Here is a 21,693-nt window from a genome sequence, read left to right as displayed (position 1 = left end):
GTTCGATCCCTGGTCAGGGAACTACCCACAAGCTGCGCAGCGTGGCCAAAACAACAACAAATAACTGTTTTTTAAAAATTTTTTTAAAAAAGATGAGTAATTATGTTTTTGGCATGACAGGTTGTTAAAAAATGCTCAAAACTGTTTAGTGACATAGTTTAAAATTCCATATCCTAATAAGAAGGTAATCTGTGGTATGGTATCTGGCAACTTTTACACTACATAAAAGAAGTGCCATCCTGAAAGTGAAAGCCATAGCTCTTTACCATCTGCCATGGCCCCAAACAGGATGTGCACCACACAGCTGTTGAGTTCACTGACCATCAGAGCTAACATACACCCACACACACATATTTTATTAAACAGAAAATTTTAAAACTGGAACTTTAAACCGTGAATTTCATTAAAGTAATGCGTGCTCATTTTAAAGAAAATTAGAAAAATTTTACAAGAGGAAAAAATAGAAAAAGAAACCTAAACTCAAAATAAGAAATATAAACACAAAACTTTGTTGTGTTTTTTACATAGTTGTGATCATACTGTTATGCAGTCATAAGCATTTTTTATTTTAATTTTTAAAATTAAAAGTAATTCATACTATTTTTAAAATGCAGATAATTTTGATTAAGAAAGGTGAAATGCTCCTCCATTCTGTAATTCCACTCCCTAAAAAAAAAAATCACAATTTTAAGTATTTTTTCTAGCCATTTTATAGACATTGAAGTACATTTTTAAAAGAAATGACATTAGTCTGTAATTTTTTTCTGTGAAAAAATATTGTGGACATAGTCTTATATCAATACAGATATATCTAGACCAGTGCTGTCCAACAGAAATACTAAAATGCAAGCTATCTTTAATTTTCTAGTAGTCATATTTTAAAAGTAAAAAGAAACAGGTGAACTTAATGTATTTTTTAACTTAGTATATCCAGAAGATTATTATTTAAATATATCAATATAAAAGTAATAGAGATTTTTTGTTAAATTTTTAAAACTTTTTTTTACTAAAACTTCTAAGTCTGGCATATATTTTACGCTTAAGGATATCTCAATTCAGAAGTGAACTTTTCATTGGGGATACTTCATCTGCATTTAGAGTTTATAATACAGTTGAAAAGGTTGATTTGCATACCCAGTATTTTCCAGACATGTGAAAGTTTTCCAGTAATTGAATTTAAATCTAAATTAATTAAAATGAAATAAAATTAAAAATTTAATTCCTCAGCTGCACTGACTCCATTTCATGATCTCAATAAGTAACCATAATTGGCTAATAGCTATTGGATAGAGTAGATTTAGATTATCCTTTTTAATGGTTGCATACTTTATCAATCCCCACAATGACCCTATAAAATATTATACAGAAGAAACAGGCACTTAGAAAAATTGAGTAATTTGCGCAACTTTGCATAGTTACTAAAAAGCATAACTAAGCTTGAACCCAGGTCTTTGACATGAAAGACTATGCTCTTAACCTCTTCTCTCACCTGGTTCTATTATGATCTGTTTGATCACTGACCCTATTGGTAGATATTAGGTGGTTGTTAATTTTTGGCAATTGCAAACCATACTTCAGGAACCATCTTTGTGAGCATATCCTGAATATTTAAGTACTAAAAAGTTCAATGAAAATGCACATTTAAAACATTCGTTAATATTTTCAAAGTATCCTGCAAAGAGACCTTATCAATGATATTTCTAAAAGCAGAGTGCAGATTCCGTGTTCCTTAATACCTATATCAACACTAAGTAGTGTTCATCTTTTTCATCTTTCCCAATCTAACTGGGAAAAATCTCTCTTAACTTGCACTTCTTTGATTATTAATGGGTTAGTGCATTTTCTCATGTTTGATCATTTGTGTTTTTCTGTGAATTGTCTGTTCACCGAACTCTCTTCCTAAGTGTAATGTCTAGTACATGATATTACATTGTGTATAGGTTTACTATAAGTTACTATTCTCTTGTTTGGATATGATGCTTATTTCTACTTTTCTTTCATATTGTAAATAACACTGCAGTGTACATCTTTGCATATCTATTTCAGTATATATTTTCTATCATTTCCTTAAAATAAATGCTATTAGAATTACTGGGTCAAGGCAGTGGATATTTGTTACAAATATCAAAGCTCTTAATACAGAATGCCAAATTTATTTTCAAAGGGTTGGTCCAGTTTACCTTTCAGCCATTGTTCAAGAGCAGTAGTTTTTTTTTTTTTTTAACATTTTTATTAAGTTATAATAGTACAGAAAAGTGCATGCACCCCAATTATACAGCTTGAAGAGTTTATAAACTGATCACAACCATGGAAGCAGACCCAGAAGCATTCCAGAGCATTCCCAGCACCCCCCAGAAACCCCCCTTGTGTGCTTTTACAGTCATTACTGCCCCCCTCACTGTCCTGCCTTCTAATAGCAAAAACGCATTCTACAGACAGTGTTCAGAGTTCAACTGGAACTTCAAAGTCACTTTTTCCATACATGTGTGCTGATATTTTTATTATGCAAGTAATGTTCATTATTTTTTAAAAGGCTACTGTAAAATGTATTAAATGCATTTTAAAAAAGCATATATTATCCCACCAGTGAACAATTCAGATATTTGCTTTGTGTAGTTATTAATATATATTAAATAAATGGGATTGTACTATTCATATTGTTTGACTGAATATCAGAATGTCATCTTAAACTCCAATTAAATTGATAATTAGAAAAGGAATCCTGCAGTCCAGGAGATAATAGCATAATGGTCTCCTTTGAAGGTTTCTAGAATTTTTGGGGATCAGAGCTTCTCAAACAGCTTCTCACCTGGGAGGCTTGTTAAACTGTTCCTTAGAGTCTGACTTAGTAGGGCTGGGTGGGGTCCAGGAACCTGCATTTTTAACAGCACCTGCAGGTGACTGACTCAGGTAAATCTCAAACATTTAAGAAACATGGCTTATATCACTAAGTTTCCCTTGTTTTAAACGTACCAATACCTCCATTTTTATGGTGAATACTTTTTTTACTAAGCAGATTTTTCTCAGTTTCTGTGGGTGGCATTCTTATATATATATATATATATATATATATATATATATATTTTTTTTTTTTTTTTCTTTTGAGGTTTGTGAACAGATAAAATAGGTAAAAAATCCTAGAATTTATGGGTCAACTGGACCCCAGGTAGAGCACCCTCAGAAATCCAGTGGGTGAACGACACCCTACTTGCCCAGTGTCATTTCCAAGGGCTCACGTACCCTCTTGTTGAAGGCCCCCCAACATCAGGGCACTTGTTCCTAGAGGCACCCTTTCCCATCGTGGGTAGCACTTTAATGTGTGGCGGTAAAATGATCTCTTTACTTCTGCTTTGCTTAATTGCCAGCATTTTCCCCACAGAATAACCAAAGTGATCTTTTAAAACATGAACCAGAATACTCCATGGCCCTGCTCAAAATATTTTAGGGGCTTTCCATTGCCTTAGAGCAGGGGCCTGCAGTCTATGGCCTATGAGATCTAAGAATGGTTTTACATTTTTTAAAGGGTGGTTAAAAAAAAAAAAATGTGACAGAGGCTGAATATTTAATATCTACTCCTTTACAGAAAAAGTTTGCCAACCGCTGCCTTAGCATAAAATCTAAGCAGCCTGCAGGCCCTGCGTGTTTTGGCCAGCCTTGTCTTACACATCCTCCTTCCGACACCCAGCACACAGTGGCTCCTTCAGACAATCGGGCCTTCCTTCTCAAAAGCTAAAGCATTGAGCCTTTCCTGCCTCCAGGTTTTTGTGCTTGCTGTTTCCTCTGCCTGGAATTCTCTGCCCTTGCTCTTTCTGTGGTGGGCTCGTTCTTGGCCCTCAGGTCTTGACCAAGTGTCACCCCCATCTTTCTAAAGTGGCGTTCACCCACTGGATTTCAGCCCCGTTGACTCCCTTCCTTCCCAAAATGCTGGTCACCCTGTTGAAGTGTGTGTGTGACTGCTGTTTGCCTCTTGTCCACCATGATGTGAGCTCCGTCAGGCAAGGACACTGTCTGTATCGTCACTGCTGTGCTCGGGCACACACTGGGCATCAGTCGGCATTTGCTGAGCGAGGGATCAGGCAGTTTGAAGGTTGCAGCAAGGTGGTTGTCATTCAGAATTCTCATAGTAGGAATCAGGAAAGCTGTGGCACTGTCTCATCTACCATTCACTTGTCGTGGGTCTTGGAAGAAGTTTTTTAAAACCTAATACTTCAACATTTGCACCTCTAAAATAGCCTACTTGCCAACAGGAAATTATAAAGTATTTTGGCATCCTTTTTTTTTTCCAAGAAAAATTGTATTGTAATAATCATGTACTCAGCTGAAATCATTTTTAAGTATATTGGGTTGTAGTTAAATATGATGCAAATGGCTCATATTTAATAAAGTGTTTTGTTTTATTTATTTTATTTTTTAAATTTTTGGCTGCATTGGGTCTTCGTTGCTGCGCGTGGGCTTTCTCTAGTTGCAGTGAGCGGGAACTACTCTTTGTTGTGGTGCGCGGGCTTCCCATTGTGGTGGCTTCTCTTGTTGTGGAACATGGGCTCTAGGTGCACGGCTTCAGTAGTTGCGGCACACGGGCTCAGTAGTTGTGGCTCACGGGCTCTAGAGCACAGGCTCAGTAGTTGTGGCACTCGAGCTTAGTTGCTCCGCGGCATGTGGGATCTTCCTGGACCAGGGCTCAAACCTGTGTCTCCTGTATTGGCAGGTGGATTCTTAACCACGGCGCCACCAGGGAATCCCCAAGTGTTTTGTTTTAGATTAAGTAATTCATTTTTCTTTCCATACAAAATTATTTTTGATACCACTCTGGAAAATACTGGTGTTAGAAATAGTCTATACTTCACATGAACACAACTCAAATAAAATAAGTGACCTGTTTATCACTATTTGAAAATATTCTCTGGCGTGTAATGGTAAATATACTTTATCATAAAGCACGTGGTTTTTTTTACATGTGTTATACTTAAAGATGCTAGCCCCTGAACACAGCTTTTGTGTGTATACCTCAGGGTTGCCATTTACTGGCTATGTGACCTTGAGAAAGTATCTTAGTCTTTCTAGATCTTAGTCTCCTCAATTGTAAACTGAAGGTAATACCAGCTTCACAGGGGCATTGTGGAAAGTCAGTGATCATATGTGTACATGTTTAACAGTGTTTCCGGCCTATGGTAGGTACCCAGGAAATACTTTCTCTTTCCTCATATTTAAATTTAGTGTCCAGGTTACTTCTTTTTAAGGGCATGTCCTTCTCTTTATTTCCTTTATTTTTGAGACTGAAAATAGAAGTCAAAGAATGCTGTATTTTTGTTTAAAAATTAATAATAAATTATGCATATTTTGCTAGCGTGCAAAATACTAACCATGATTTTGTTTAAGGATGTTCATTTGTTTTCTGGTCTTCTACTTATCTCATTAGGACATGAAGGATCAGATGTCAACCTCATCGGTGCAGGCATTAGCTGAAAGGAAAAATAGACAGGTGAGTAAACATCAGAATATACAGTATCAATCAAAGAAAATACAGAGATATTTGGAATTTAAAAATTCTGACTTCGTGTACCATGTATTCAAGCAGAAGACCTTGTGTGCTGAGCCCGTAGTGATGCTGGCAGGCAGCCTCGCCTCCGCTCCCCTCCCTCACACCCTCTGGTTCCCTCCTCTGGGCTCCCGTTGCACCCCCTTCGTACCTTAGAGCCTTTGCCACAGGCCATTTATTCTGCACCTGTTGCGCATATTCCGTGTGCCAGGCGCTCTGTTAAGAGCTGTAATTGCTTACTTTCTCTGCTGGACCTCAAGCTCCTTTGTGAGTTAGGAGGGATGGTGTCATGGTCTTTTTTCTTTCTTTTTTTTTTTCTTTTTATTTCTAGCTGCTATTACATTGCCTATGCGTAGAACTCACATTTATACTCACATAAATACTAGACATTTAATGATTGAAATTTTATGTAAAGCATTTGAGGAAACTTAAATGTGTGTTAATTTAATGTGTGTTAAATCTTTCACCATTTTAAGTATCTTTTGTTTTTTTTGATGTGAGGTCCAGTTTTTATAAGTTATGACAAATAAATGATGAAACCTAATTTCAGAAACCAAAGCCCAGATATTGACACATCAAAAATAAAAGCTACAGGAGACCCAGTCCTTGAATTTAGCAGACTGTTAACTCAAGAAATCAGCTCGGCATTTTTAACTAACTAGGAATCAGTAGTTTATGATGTAAATGCTCACTTTATACCTGTAGGTGTTTCTTGACCCACTTAATTTTGAAAACTAGTATTATAAAAGCTTGAAAAGGGGACAGTACTCTCGAAATCACCGAACTTAATCCTGTTTCCTTTCCCTGCATCTCATTTTCCAAGTCATTGGTTTTTTCTTCCCACTTACCCTCCTTGCTCTTCTCAGTGCATCTAGGAAAGCCATTAGCTAGTCACCCCGTCTGGCACTAACTCTTAGGAGAAGCTAGTGACGGCTGCAGGCTGGCCAAGTTTTGGAGTCCCCTTTTCGTTTCTGCTTCAGCTTACAGAAGTTGAGTGACAGTACCTGAAGTATCACTAGTTTCGACAGTGAATAGTAACACCTATCCTCTATTACTTCTACTTGAATTTTTATTCTCTAGATAGTATATTTGAACTAACATAAATAAAATGTGTGTTTATACGTAGCCTTTCCAGGTATGGCTGGGAATTTTGTTTTTGGCGGTGAGTAGAATGTCTCCGAGTCACAGGGTTTCAAGGAAAAGCGGGGCCAGGGTTCTCTAAGCACTCACACAGGCGCAGTCCGCCTCGATGCTTCATCTAGCACCAGGTGCTCCTTGCTTAGCCAGGACCTCCTGCTCTGGCACCTGCACACAGGCTGGTCCTTGGTGCTCCCGGCCCTCTGTCTTCTTTCCCACTAACCAGACTCCTGGAGGTCAGACTGAGGAAATCTAAACTGCTTCACAGTAAAGCACAGATGACTCTTAGCAGCATGACATATGTCCGTCCACCCAAGAGTAGACCATAGGTAAGCTAGAAAAAATAGCCCTGACTGTGACCCCGGGAGCTCCAGTTCTCTGTCCATAGCCTAATGATGCACTGTAGCCTTTCTCTGACCTTGAAAAAATTATCACTAGGCCCCAGTGTCCTCCATAGAGTCCTTCGAGTCTTCGCATCAGAACGAGCAGGACCTTTTAAATCTTGACAGCCCTGCAACCAGTTTGGAGCAGAGCCATCCCTAAAAAGCCTTGGGTCTGCCTTATACCGGAGACAGTTACCATCCAGACTCTTGACTGAGGCCCTGGGCTGCTGGAAGCTCTCAGGCCTCCTGATTTTCTTCTCGTAACTGCCTCAGAACTTAAGATGCATCCTGAGCTTCCCTGAACTTAGCCTCAAGTGTGGCCATTTGACTGAATTCACATCTGAAAGTCAGGTGAGGCTAATGTCAACACTGAGGGGCTATTGGAGGGCTTTTCAGACAGAACCAAGTAGTCAGGTAGGCTTTTAACAGTTCCAGAGCTAAAAAGTACCTGGTAAGAAGATCTGACAGCTCTACAAGGAAGAAGAATCCTATTCGCCAGCTTCTTCTGATTCTTTGCGCAGGGCTGGCTTGAGCAGAACTTTGGCCATGTCAGCAAGGCGTGGGCATTCCAGGTAGGGCCAGCTCACATGGCTGGCTGGCCTCTTCAAGGAAGGAAGACATTCGCAAACTTACCCTTTTCTGGCTACAGACTTCCTCAAATTCATACTGAGAAACCTGACCCTGGCGCCTGGGGGCCCAGGTCAAGAACTGACTTCGGGGCCAACGCTTGCCTGGGTCATCAGGGTCACGCACCCACTGTGGCCATGCTGCCTGGTGAAGCAACCCCCAGTTCTGTCTGGGAAACCTGTAGCCTTTTAGTTCACCTGAAGGGCATTGGGATTTATCTGTGGGTTACATTGAATACACATTGATGGTTCTTGTGCCTTCTGTGTGTGAGGGGCTGTGACTTAGCTTCTTGTCATTTTAGGGAACTCTCTCCTCCCCCTTCCAAAAAACCAAAACTTCCCTGGGTCATACTTAAATAGAAAGGACTCTAGCCGTCTGGAATCAGTGAGACTAGAACCTGCAACAGGTCTCTGGTGAACTTCCAAGGGTGCTAGGAAGAGCTGGCCCACAGAGACCAAGTGCCTTTAGATCCACAGAGCAGTACACAGATGGGTGTTTGTTGATTTCAAGTTGACATTTATTGGCATTTTAATGGGACAGAGCCCATTTGTGAGTCCCGTTGGGAGAGCTTGGAAATAGAGAGTACCCTTCCTGGCATTCCTTAAATTGTACCCCACAGGCACTACCCTACACCACTACATAAAAGGCTGACCCCAGGGAGGCCAGCTTATGAGCACTGGGAGAACTCTTTATATCATGGTGATGGGGTATTTGTGCAGAGGTAGTAATGGTTTGTTTCTTCTGCCCCCTGCCCCACTCTCGCAGGCCCTGCTAGGCGACAGTGGCGGACAGAACTGGAGCACTGGAACGATGGATAAATATGGGCGCCTTGACCGGGAGCTCCAGTTGGCCAACTCCCATTTCATCGAGGAGCAACAAGCGCAGCAGCAGGTACCTGAGAACCACCAGCCGAGGACAGGGAGGTGGGAGGCCAGGCGCCTCCCTCCCCGCTCCTCTGCCCCCACCCCCGGGGGCTTTGATGCTAATGACGGGCAGGATGGACCAGAGCTCGCCCTGCAGCTGCCTGAGTCTACCTGTGTGATGACTGCATATAGAAAGGCTGTTTAAAACGTCCTTCAGAGCATGACAGTTTCCAGAGAACCAATCTTGATTCGATTTCTTAGGACAAGCAGACCAGACACCTGAAACTGACAGAGGAGGCCATTGATTTAAAAACACAGCAGCCTCTTCCCCAGCCTCCACTTCTGTGCTCGGCTTTGTGTTCATTTCAACAAAGGCACTTCGAGAAAAATTGAGTCCTTGTTTTTTCATTGAAAGTTTTGGTTCCGTTATATATAAAAATGATTGCTTTGGTGGAGGTTAAGGGGTAGAAGGAAGGTGAGGTTGTTTACACTTGTATTGTTGCTTTTGATATGTAGTTGTATTAATAAAAGGAAGCTAATAATAAAGTATCTGGGAATTTGAGGATTATCTGTCCATCAAAACTACTGGTTCTTAAATACTGTGTTTTATATATTCATGTAGGTTATGTGTTCTTTTGTTCTTTTTCTATTAGCATGTCTGCCTAACCATTTGTCTACTTACATTGCTATTAACCAAGCACACTTTCTTTTTTTTAATAAAAAGTGAGGTGACTACAACACAATTAAAAGTAACTATGGCTCTGAAGTTGTCTGCTTGCTGCCACAGAGCCTCCTCTAGTTGTCCTTGAGGAGGGAGCAAAGGACTCTGTGTGCGTAGTTTTCCCACGTCTAGAGATCTGCCAGACTTCCTCTTGTAGTTAAGCTGTGGCCGGCTGTTGCGGATTGAGACCTTGACCCTGGCAGCGGGCTTCCTCTTCCCAAGCATCTGCATGTGTCTGTGGTCACTGCACAGGTGCTTTCGGCCATTGTCTGTCCCTTGTTGGACTTCAGCCAACCAGGGTAAATCTCTCTGGGTGGTTTCAAGCCCCGCTGACTGTTCACAAGTTGGATCCGCAGGGGAGATCAGTAGCTTTACAACCCAGCCCTTTGAGCAGCGTGTTCTCCGAGGCAACGGTCTGGTCCTTTGATTTCTGGGCTTTGCTTCTGAATGTGAATTGTCCCGAGTTGGCAAAGAAGCTAGCAGCTGCTAGAGTGCTGGGCTTGGAACCAGGTAAAATGGATTTTAATTGCTTATTTCCCATTTCTCTGGCACCAGCTGATCGTGGAACAGCAGGATGAGCAGTTGGAGCTGGTCTCTGGCAGCATCGGGGTGCTGAAGAACATGTCCCAGCGCATCGGAGGGGAGCTGGAGGAGCAGGCAGTGTGAGTACCGAGATGCCCCTCTCGCTGCAGAGAAATGGCGGGAAAAGCCCTCTTACAGGACCGGTAAAGAGCCTGACAGTTACACGGCTGGTAAAACCAAAAGCTATTTTGTTTATAGCTGCATCTTTATTCTGTTTTACAGAATGGCCTCTCCAAAAGAAGCGAATCTGTCAGATACAATTTTCAACAGGGTTTAGGCAAAGTTATTAATATTTTTAAACACCTGCAAAAACAGGAACAAATTCCTCCAAACAGGTATTTGAAGTATTGTTATGAATGGGAATGTAAAACTGATATAGCTGTGTAAGCTCTGTGGAGATTTTTGTCCCAAAGAGGATAGGACATGGGCTAACTTAACATCCCGTGCCTCTCCCACTACATTCAACAGGACTTTCTGCTCTGTATCTTAAATTTTAATTTTATGGGGAAAAAAGTATCAGTTTAATTCCAACCGATAAAAAATTCTTCCCCCACAAAAAGAAAAAGAAGAAAACGCAAGAAAATATAACTGGATTTGTTTTTCCTTAAGAACAATCTCTTTGTGCACTCCTGAAGTATGACACCAAAAACAGCATTCTTAAATGCTACCATATAATACCTTTACCATTTCACAAATATTTTTTCTGAAAAAAATAATCATTCCACTAGGATATTTCAGAAACTCTCCTACCTCGATTTTGTGTTCAACGTTATGGATTCATTCGTTACAAATTCAAACTGGGCATCTTGTTCTACTGGATGGCCCCTGGGTATCCACAGAGGAGCCAAGAGAATAGACAGTGTCCCTGCCATCAGAGTTGACTGGTCACTGGGTGGAACAGATGTTGCATAAATGGTGCAAGTCGTTGAGTGATGACAAGTGGAGGGCTGGGCTACCGCGGTAGGGGATGCGTGGTGCCTTGAGGGCCCTAATAGCCTAAACTGCAGACCTGACTCAGTCTGAAGTCCCTGAGAAGAGAAGAGAGGTTTAACTGGGACCGGAAGGATGAGTAGAAGGTAGCCAGGTGGGGTGAGACTGGGTGGGAGGAGCGGGGAGAGGGGAGGGCTTACCGGAAGGAAGAAAGAGCCCTGTGACGATTTCAGGGTGAAAAAGTGCATGGAACAGAGAGGCTTAGTGTGTCTAGAGCATGGGGATTGAGAGGGAGGTTGCAGAAGTCAAGTCAGGGAGGCAGAGAACAGATCAGGGAAGGCCCTAGAAGCCATGTTAAGGAGTTCGGACTTTTTATTCAAAGGGCAGTGGGAAACACAGCCCCAGCGAAGGTTGTGTTAGTAATGCCGTGGTCAGGTTTATGTTTTGGGGGAAGCCCATCGTTCCGTGGTTTAGATGATGAACCACGGTGGAAAGGACTGGAAGCAGGGAGACCAGGTCGGAAGCTGGCAGAACAAGAATCTAGGCATGCAGTTTAATTTGTCTAAAATGCATTCTTACCCTCAAATGTATTGTGGGGATGGGAAAGGACTAATTACTTGAGCAGTTTCCCTGGTTGGGTAGAGGTAGAGCCTGGCAGACTTCCAGTTACAGATGGTGAACTGAACACAACCTCTTATCTCTGCCCCTTCTCTAAAGTCCACTAGAACAGGAACAGAGGAAATTTTTTTTTAACGGCATAAAATCTATGGGGACATAGAGCTTGGAATAAGAAGCAATGCCCTTAACATTTTAGATCCTGCAAAATAGATGAATGGCTACTGACTCAACAGACCTGAGAAAGCCAAATCCTCGGCCAGCAGAGGGGAGAGCCAAGGAGCAGTGTGATTCATGCCCCAAACCCCCGAGCTGGGAGAGGAGCGTTTCCTCACTTATGATAGTGTAAACCCTGAATGTTGACCTTATCAAACTGTGACCCAATTATATTGGAAGGAAGGAAGGGGGAAGAGAAGTGGGAAGGATGCTGATGTGGGGAATGGAATGGGAGGAGGGCTAAGCCCTAGCTTTTCATCGTGCGGAGTCAACAGGATAGGGATACTGAGGTGCCGGCGTGTAGCTTCAAAAACTGGAGAAAGCACTGAGAGAATAGTGTGAGGAGCTGAAAGCGGTGGCCCTCGGGGATGCGAGACAACTGTGTTTTTTTTATGAGGCCTTGTAGGTCTGTTTAGCTCTACAAACCGTGTATGTGTATACTGTAATAAAAATACTAAGTAAATTGAAAGGAAAAAACATGGGTCTTGGACTTAGACCTGTGCTGTCCAGTACAATAGCCACCAGCCATCAAGTACATGAAATGTGGCCAGCCTGAACTGAGAAGGGCCCTGAGTGTAAATGCATACCAGATTCTGAAGACTTAGTATGAATAAAATGTAAAATTACATGGCGAAATGATAATTTTTAGGTATATTGGGCTAAATAGATTAAAATTAATCCCCCCCCCCTTTTTTAATGTGGCTACTAAAAAATATTAAGTGGCATATGTGACTCACATTATATTTCTTCACCATTGAGAATGATGTTTGCTGTGGGTTTGTCATATATGGCCTTTATTATGTTGAGGTAGGTTCCCTCTATGCCCACTTTCTGGAGAGTTTTTATCAGAAATGGGTGTTGCATTTTGTCAAAAGCTTTTTCTGCATCTATTGAGATGATCATATGGTTTTTATTCTTCAATTTGTTAATATGGTGTATCACATTGATTGATTTGCGTATATTGAAGAATCCTTGCATCCCTGGGATAAATCCCACTTGATCGTGGTGTATGATCCTTTTAATGTGTTGTTGGATTCTGTTTGCTAGTATTTTGTTGAGGATTTTTGCATCTATATTCATCAGTGATATTGGTCTGTAATTTTCTTTTTTTGTAGTGTCTTTGTCTGGTTTTGGTATCAGGGTGATGGTGGCCTCATAGAATGAGTTTGGGAGTGTTCCTTCCTCTGCAATTTTTTGGAAGAGCTTGAGAAGGATGGGTGTTAGCTCTTCTCTAAATGTTTGATAGAATTCACCTGTGAAGCCATCTGGTCCTGGACTTTTGTTTGTTGGAAGATTTTTAATCACAGTTTCAATTTCATTACTTGTGATTGGTCTGTTCATATTTTCTATTTCTTCCTGGTTCAGTCTTGGAAGGTTATACCTTTCTAAGAATTTGTCCATTTCTTCCAGGTTGTCCATTTTATTGGCATAAAGTTGCTTGTAGTAGTCTCTTAGGATGCTTTGTATTTCTGCAGTGTCTGTTGTAACTTCTCCTTTTTCATTTCTGATTTTATTGATTTGAGTCCTCTCCCTCTTTTTCTTGATGAGTCTGGCTAATGGCTTATCAATTTTGTTTATCTTCTCAAAGAACCAACTTTTAGTTTTATTGATCTTTGCTATTGTTTTCTTTGTTTCTATTTCATTTATTTCTGCTCTGATCTTTATGATTTCTTTCCTTCTGCTAACTTTGGGTTTTGTTTGTTCTTCTTTCTCTAGTTTCTTTAAGTGTAAGGTTAGATTGTTTACTTGAGCTTTTTCTTGTTTCTTTAGGTAGGCTTGTATAGCTATAAACTTCCCTCTTAGAACTGCTTTTGCTGCATCCCATAGGTTTTGGGTCGTCGTGTTTTCATTGTCATTTGTCTCTAGGTATTTTTTGATTTCCTCTTTGATTTCTTCAGTGATCTCTTGGTTATTTAGTAACGTATTGTTTAGCCTCCATGTGTTTGTCCTTTTTACGTTTTTTTCCCTGTAATTCATTTCTAATCTCATAGCGTTGTGGTCAGAAAAGATGCTTGATATGATTTCAATTTTCTTAAATTTACTGAGGCTTGATTTGTGACCCAAGATGTGATCTATCTTGGAGAATGTTCCGTGCGCACTTGAGAAGAACGTGTAATCTGCTGTTTTTGGATGGAATGTCCGATATATATCAATTAAATCTATCTGGTCTATTGTGTCATTTAAAGCTTCTGTTTCCTTATTTATTTTCATTTTGGATGATCTGTCCATTGGTGTAAGTGAGGTGTTAAAGTCCCCCACTATTATTGTGTTACTGTCGATTTCCTCTTTTATAGCTGTTAGCAGTTGCCTTATGTATTGGGGTGCTCCTATGTTGGGTGCATATATATTTATAATTGTTATATCTTCTTCTTGGATTGATCCCTGGATCATTATGTAGTGTCCTTCCTTGTCTCTTGTAACATTTTTTAATTTAAAGTCTATTTTATCTGATATGAGTATAGCTACTCCAGCTTTCTTTTGATTTCCATTTGCATGGAATATCTTTTTCCATCCCATCACTTTCAGTCTGTATGTGTCCCTAGGTCTAAAGTGGGTCTCTTGTAGACAGCATATATATGGGTCTTGTTTTTGTATCCATTCAGCCAGTCTATGTCTTTTGGTTGGGGCATTTAATCCATTCACGTTTAAGGTAATTATCGATATGTATGTTCCTATGACCATTTTCTTAATTGTTTTGGGTTTGTTTTTGTAGGTCCTTTTCTTCTCTTGTGTTTCCCACTTAGAGAAGTTCCTTTAGCATTTGTTGTAGAGCTGGTTTGGTGGTGCTGAATTCTCTTAGCTTTTGCTTGTCTGTAAAGCTTTTGATTTCTCCATCAAATCTAAATGAGATCCTTGCCAGGTAGAGTAATCTTGGTTGTAGGTTCTTCCCTTTCATCACTTTAAGTATATCATGCCACTCCCTTCTGGCTTGCAGAGTTTCTGCTGAGAAATCAGCTGTTAACCTTATGGGAGTTCCCTTGTATGTTATTTGTCGTTTTTCCCTTGCTGCTTTCAATAATTTTTCTTTGTCTTTAATTTTTGCCACTTTGATTACTATGTGTCTCGGCGTGTTTCTCCTTGGGTTTATCCTGTATGGGACTCTCTGCGCTTCCTGGACTTGGGTGGCTATTTCCTTTCCCATGTTAGGGAAGTTTTCGACTATAATCTCTTCAAATATTTTCTCTGGTCCTTTCTCTCTCTCTTCTCCTTCTGGGACCCCTATAATGCGAATGTTGTTGCGTTTAATGTTGTCCCAGAGGTCTCTTAGGCTGTCTTCATTTCTTTTCATTCTTTTTTCTTTAGTCTGTTCCGCAGCAGTGAATTCCATCATTCTGTCTTCCAGGTCACTTATCCGTTCTTCTGCCTCAGTTATTCTGCTATTGATTCCTTCTAGTGTAGTTTTCATTTCAGTTATTGTATTGGTCATCTCTGTTTGTTTGTTCTTTAATTCTTCTAGGTCTTTGTTAATCATTTCTTGCATCTTCTCAATCTTTGCCTCCATTCTTATTCCAAGGTCCTGGATCATCTTCACTATCATTATTCTGACTTCTTTTTCTGGAAGGTTGCCTATCTCCACTTCATTTAGTTGTTTTTCTGGGGTTTTTTCTTGTTCCTTCATCTGGTACATAGCCCTCTGCCTTTTCATCTTCTCTATCTTTCTGTAACTGTGGTTTTTGGTCCACAGGCTGCAGGATTATAGTTTTTCTTGCTTCTGTTGTCTGCCCTCTGGTGGTTGAGGCTATCTAAGAGGCTTGATGGGAGGCTCTGGTGGTGGGTAGAGCTGACTGTTGCTGTGGCGGTCAGAGCTCAGTAAAACCTTAATCCACTTGACTGTTGATGGGTGGGGCTGGGTTCCCTCCCTGTTGCTGTGGCGGTCAGAGCTCAGTAAAACCTTAATCCACTTGACTGTTGATGGGTGGGGCTGGGTTCCCTCCCTGTTGGCTGTTTTGCCTGAGGCAACCCAACACTGGAGCCTACCCGTGCTCTTTGGTGGGGTTAATGGCAGACTCTGGGATGGCTCACGCCAAGGAGAACTTCCCAGAACCTCTGCTGCCAGTGTCCTTATCCCCACGGTGAAACAGAGCCACCACTCGCCTCTGCAGGAGACCCCCCAACACCAGCAGGTAGGTCTGGTTCAGTCTCCCCCAGGCTCACTGCTCCTTCCCCTGGGTCCTGATGCACACATTACTTTGTGTGTGCCCTCCAAGAGTGGGGTCTCTGTTTCCCCCAGTCCCGTCAAAGTCCTGCAATCCAATTCCCACTAGGCTTCAAAGTCTGATTCTCTAGGAATTCCTCCTCCCGTTGCCTGACCCCCAGGTTGGGAAGCCTGACGTGGGGCTCAGAACCTTTACTCCAGTGGGTGGACTTCTGTGGTATAAGTGTTCGCCAGTCTGTGAGTCACCCACCCAGCAGTTACGGGGTTTGATTTTACTCTGCTTGCGCCCCTCCTACCGTCTCACTGTGGCTTCTCCTCTGTCCTTGGACGTGGGGTATCCTCCTTGGTGAAGTCCAGGGTCTTCCTGTCAATGATGGTCCAGCAGTCAGTTGTGATTCTGGTGCTCTCGCAAGAGGGAGTGACAGCACGTCCTTCTACTCCGCCATCTTGGTTAATCTCTCTCACATTATATTTCTTTTGGACAGCGCTGAGTTGGTTAGAGCTGGGCTAGAGACTTGGTTAGTGGGTGTACTTGGGCCGGAGGTTGGATGACTTACCCGTTTTTGTCTTCAGTAAGAAAAGTCCTACCCAGCACACACAGGTAGCTCAGCATGTGGCCCTGCCTGGATAGGTCTGCCAGCTGCAGGGCCCAGATGCTACCAGGATCTAAAATGAGCTAAAAATGTTGTAATTTGAAAATTCAGGTAAGGGACAAAGGCTTGTTTATTTAGTTGTCAACATGGAGTTTATTTAATGATTGACTCAATGAGGAGTTGGTTGCCGGAATCCTGCAGGGCTGTCGTCAGGTGCCTCGTGTGGGCACAGACCCAGACCAGTAGTTCTAGCTGCCCTTGATGCTGCCAGAGGAATAAAGCCTTGTTAATAAGCCCTCCGGTACTAATTGGTGTGTCACATTCTAGCCTCAGGACAATCATATATTAATCTTAAGCTGAAAAGTCTGGAATGCTTAGTAATTTATGAAATAAACACGGTTGGTATAAGTATTTTGGTGTCTTCTTTCCCACCTGCACCTTGGACAGCAAGCAAGTGTGAGCCTTAGGGAGCTGGTTCTCTGTGGGTGTAGAGGGGCCGCGCACACCGTCAGGAACTCAGTCCTGAGGCCGCCAGCTTTATGATAAAGCACAGGGTGCCTGAAAGGAGGTGATTATTTGATCAAAGTGTATTTCTTAACTCACATCGCTGTGAAGTGCTTTGGGTATTACAGGAATCCTGGCAGGGAAGCTGCGCTGATAGGACTGCCCCATTTTACAGATAAGCAAACAGGGTCCCTTGTCCAAGGTAGCAAGTGGCAAAGCCTGGTTGTCTGACTTCACACAGCCTTCTTTCTGCTACACTGCACTGCTGCTGAGTTTGTATTATTGTATGGTCAGGTCCACACTGGCCTTGTCTGCAATTCTGAATTCTAGAAAGCTCTAAAAAATTCAAAATTAAAAAAAAATTTTCAGCGAGCTCATGTTACAGAAAAACCTAACCTGAACTGACCGCAGCTATGACCCCTCATGGTTTTCTTTGCAGAAATATTAACTTGTGTGTTTGATTATGGGGACTGTCCCAGACCCTGCTGGGGGCTTGGCTAATACACAGTGTATGTAACTTACTACTTCTTTAAATTTCCAAAATTCTGAAATCAAAAACATATCTTGTCCTAAGGATGAAAGGCTGGGGGCTTGACCCCAACGTTGCCTGTTTGATGTTTGCTAAAACTGAGGCCCGGCTCCATGGCCAGTGTATCTGGGGACTGTGCTGACCAGCTGCCTCCTGCGTCTGCTTGTCTTTCTAGTATGTTGGATGATTTCTCTCACGAGTTGGAGAGCACTCAGTCTCGGCTGGACAACGTGATGAAGAAACTTGCAAAAGTATCTCACATGACCAGTGGTATGTATGCGCTTTTAAGCTCGAGAATTCTTACTAAATTCTAGACACACAGTCTAGGGGGTCTCTCACAGGTGTGCGCATTCAGATCCCTTTCCTCTGGCACATTTTTGTCATGCTTTGGGGTCAGAGAGTAGAAGACTAGCGCGCGCGGGCTTTGTCTTTTGCTTGTGGCCTTCACCTGGGAAGAGTCTTTGTGTTCCGCACCGTGCAAGGCTGATGGTGTCCGATGACGTTCCTTCTGGTGGAGTAACTTTCTTTACAATTACAAAATCCTTCTTTTTCCTTTCTTCCTCTTTCCTTGCCAAAATAGGGAATTCATTTTAAAACAGTAATTAAGAGCCAGTTACTGTTTCTCCTGGACTGACTTTTCACTGAAAGAAAAACCTCTACCATTTCAGAATAAGATGGCCTTGCAGATCTCATTTAAACTGTTTTTAGTTAAATTTGTAGTAAACTATTCCAGCAAATTTGCACCAGGCTGGGGATAAAGAAGCAACATTTTTCAAATTAGTTACTATGTAGGAAGATGTTTTCCAGTGACTATTTTTTTGTTACTACAACCCATCTTCCCTATTATATGAGAAATAATACCTTTTTAAGTCAAAAGAAAATCTAGTATCTTTTTTTCTCTTTATTTGTGGGAGTCTCGGGGTGAAGGGAGGAACTGAGACATTCTTCAAGGTCATGTAAGTGTTCTTGAACCAGAGCACCCCCTCCCACATCAGAACATGCCCCGTTTCTTGACACCTTGTTTTTCTGTTGGTTTCCTCTTGTCACATACATGTTACAGAGTCTTAATAGTCTAATCTTGCCTTTTGAGGCAAGATTTAAATACATGTGTATTTGCTTTTCAGCAGTTTAACTCATAGTCAAGTTACATAACACCTCTCTTGGGCTCAGTTTCTTATATATAAAAAAAAAACAGGTTGATGCCTACCTCTCAAGGTCATTGTGAGGATTAAATGAAATAATAATTAGTGTACAAGTGTTTAATGGTGTCTCTCATGTATTAGTACATAGTAAATGTTTGTTTGAAAAAAAAGAAAGGATAAGATAGGTGGAAGATGGCCCTGGGGGCAAAGCACCTGTTATATTCAAGACAAAGGGAAGCTCCTAGCTTCCTGGTTTCCTTCATTCTCTCCAGGGGCAAATATCTTCATGCTTCTGGCAGGCTCTTCATTGCCTGTAGCAGGCACCAGCTTAGTTCGTCTTCCACACACCTAGAGGGAGGTTTGCAAAGTCCTCTTCCTGCTTCCCTCTGTTCTCTCCTCTTCCACCCCACCCCTCTTTAAAAAAAAAAAAAAAAAAAAAAGCGTTTTACTGAAGTATTATATAACCAATTTCAACCAGATCTCTCACTAGTTTATGTATTAGTCGCAAAGTCTAGTAGCTACTTCAGCACCAGTTTTGTTTGGAGAAGAGCAGCGGAACAAAGATGCACTGTGTCCTTGTCCCCAGCATTCTGGGTATGAATAATTTAGAAAAGTACTTGCATTGTGATAAGTGTTTCAGTGTGTATAAATAGCACTAGGCCTGCTTATGCCTTCTCCTACTTTCTCCCAGAAGAAAAGTTTGGGGAGCAAAGTAAGAACTTCAGTTATGTTTGTCTAAGAAAGCCAGGAAACAGAGCGTTTAGCCTGAAAGGCCCTTGGGTTTGGACAGCTTGCCTGTGGGGTTCCTTTTAATCTCTATTTGCTCCCCAGGGAGATTGCTCGGGCCTCCTCCTTGGCCGTGTTGGCTCCAATTTGACGACGAGGCAATTTGTGTTTGTCTCTGTTTTCCTCCATAACTTTTAGGAAAGTTCACTGCTTTTCAACCAAGCCTGTGCATAAAGAGTGTCAAGATGCGCTGAAGTTTGATTAGGCAGTAACTGAACGCTCTCCCTCCACAGCCCTGCAGAGGCGAGACCTCCGCCCGCCCCCCCCCCCCCCCAAGTGCTGGCTGCTTCCTGGGCAGAAATCACCCAAGACACCATGCTTACTTTTTTGAATGACCCAAGAGAGACTAATCTTGTCATTCTCCTACCCTCAAAAAGTATATTTTGTATGGATACCAAGGTTTTCTTCCCCTCACTTTCCCAAATTCTGTTGTTCATCTTTTCTCTTTAAGGGAAGAGACTATATTGGGAGGGGGAAAAACCTGTGGAGTCCCCTTTGTTCCCCTTGACTTTTTGAGGCAGGTCCTGAGCTTGCAAAAAGCTGGTTAGGACTATTCACTTGAGGTCACAAAAGCCCTTGTGGTTAGTACCCGCCCCTTTTGGGGGGAAGTCTGCTAGGGTAACAGCTCCGTGGGGTTGCCCAGTTCATGCTTCCTAGAAGCAACTTAACACTTCAGAGGGAAGTGCATTTGAAAGAGCATACCTGGGTTGTGCTAGCTTGTGTGATGGCTGTCCTCCTTGATGAAAACCCCTATTTAGTGCAGCTGCAGAAGAGAAAGTGAATGGAGGTGGGAGGAGGGTTGGGTAGAGGCTGACAGGAAGCTGGTTCAGTATTGGAAATCCAGGTCTGAGATGGCGGGGTGCCTTGTCAGGAAGCATTTACCTTGACTGTATCATCCTAGAATATAGACTAATCAGTTTAATGAGAGGGCTTTTAAATTGTTGTAAACATTTAAAAATAGATGAAAGAATGCTAGGGACTTCAGTTTTCTGGACCATTGAAGTGATAGTTAACAGATTATTATCTGGAGTAGGCCAGCCCTGCTTCCCCACGCCTTTTGGACTAGTCTTGTTTCAGAAAAGGAACAGATGGACTTGAGGTCTTGACCCTAATCCCCAGTTACTAAGTGAGTTGCTAGCATGTGTGATGGAGAGCAGGATGAGCCACTAGGAAGGTACTTGCTTTACTTACTATTGTTTGGTAGCAGTTCTATTGGCCGGTTCTAAGACTTTGCTCTCCATGACATTTAAGTAACTTAAGTACATGTTTTGTGGACTTGGCATTGCTTTGTGGAAAGTTCTGCAGTGTATTTTCTTAGATTCAGACCTTTTTATAATGTGATTCTCAATAGCTCTGGTGTGCTAAAATCTGCAGGCTTTCAAATAAACTTTTGGTGAATCAGTATATGTACCTTTGTATTTCTACTTAAATGGAACTCTTACTTCCAGCAGTTGAGCTGCATTGTCACAGGCTTTATCTCAGCCTGACCCTTTGTGCAAAACAGCAGGGCTCCTCTGTGGAGAGACGGCTTGCTCTTCCTACATCTGCCCAAGTGAAGGGTGCATCCTGACGACAAACAGCATCCTGTGCCCCGAGTGTGGGCCCACAGAGTGTGCAAGGGTATTCGTGTTGTGTAGTTTTCCCAGCAGCCCTGAGAGTTAGGGGGACTCAGTCAGGATTGTGGGCGGGAGCCTGTGTGGGCCCTTCTGTCCCTCAGGGCCTCCTTGGTCTCCGCCATTTAGATGGATTCTGCCTACATTGTTTACTGCACCTGTTCTAAATTGTGAGTAGGGCAGAAAGCTTCAGAAAAGACATTCCACTTTCATTTACAGATAAGCTGTGTCAGTTACTTTTTAACACAGTTACTGGTTAAGTGATCTTTCTTGCCCAGGGGTGGTGTGAAGTTCATCACCCCGTGATCACTGCAGCTCGCTTTTTCAGCTCACTGTTTCCTGAAGTGACCAGCAGTAGCTTTCATCTCCTTTCTGTCCTTCCATTGTGCTCATTAAGAAAAGAACATGATTACTGTTTAGTTAAATGATTTGATTTTGGTGGGAGATTAAAGCGGACGAGCTGTGATCTGTAATACCAATGCCAACACCTTTTCCAGGGATGTGGTAGCAGAAAACTGTAATCCATAGATTTTAATTAGAGACTTGAGACACAAAGCAGGTACTTGTTACCAGGCTGGCTTTCAGGGGACGAGCAGGGTTGTGAATGCATGTGCAGTGCAGGTCGGGAAGAGCGGCGGTAAGAGTCCCAGGTGCCCGGGCAGGTTCAGGGCCTCTGCCCGTTCTGCCTGCATCCAGGTGTTGCCTTCAGTTTCCTGTAACTGTATCTTGGGGGCTGTCGAGTCCCGGGAGAGCTGATCCT

The 21,693-nt window shown here is 42.1% G+C and overlaps 1 protein-coding gene across 4 annotated transcripts in view; it reads left to right on the top strand.

The window, feature by feature from the left end:
- The window catches only part of STX6 (syntaxin 6), a 65,514-nt gene that overhangs the window by 21,056 nt on the left and 22,765 nt on the right, over window positions 1–21,693 (top strand). For all 4 annotated transcript variants that reach the window (XM_059937527.1, XM_059937511.1, XM_059937518.1 and 1 more), the window contains 4 exons: window positions 5,417–5,479; window positions 8,449–8,574; window positions 9,823–9,929; window positions 17,568–17,662. In XM_059937527.1, the coding sequence (XP_059793510.1) occupies window positions 5,417–5,479; window positions 8,449–8,574; window positions 9,823–9,929; window positions 17,568–17,662 (391 nt within the window). The remainder of the gene's footprint in view (window positions 1–5,416; window positions 5,480–8,448; window positions 8,575–9,822; window positions 9,930–17,567; window positions 17,663–21,693) is intronic.

Source organism: Balaenoptera ricei, chromosome 1 (assembly GCF_028023285.1).
Source record: "Balaenoptera ricei isolate mBalRic1 chromosome 1, mBalRic1.hap2, whole genome shotgun sequence".
NCBI lineage: Eukaryota > Metazoa > Chordata > Mammalia > Artiodactyla > Balaenopteridae > Balaenoptera > Balaenoptera ricei.
This window is presented reverse-complemented; position numbering and strand designations above follow the sequence as displayed.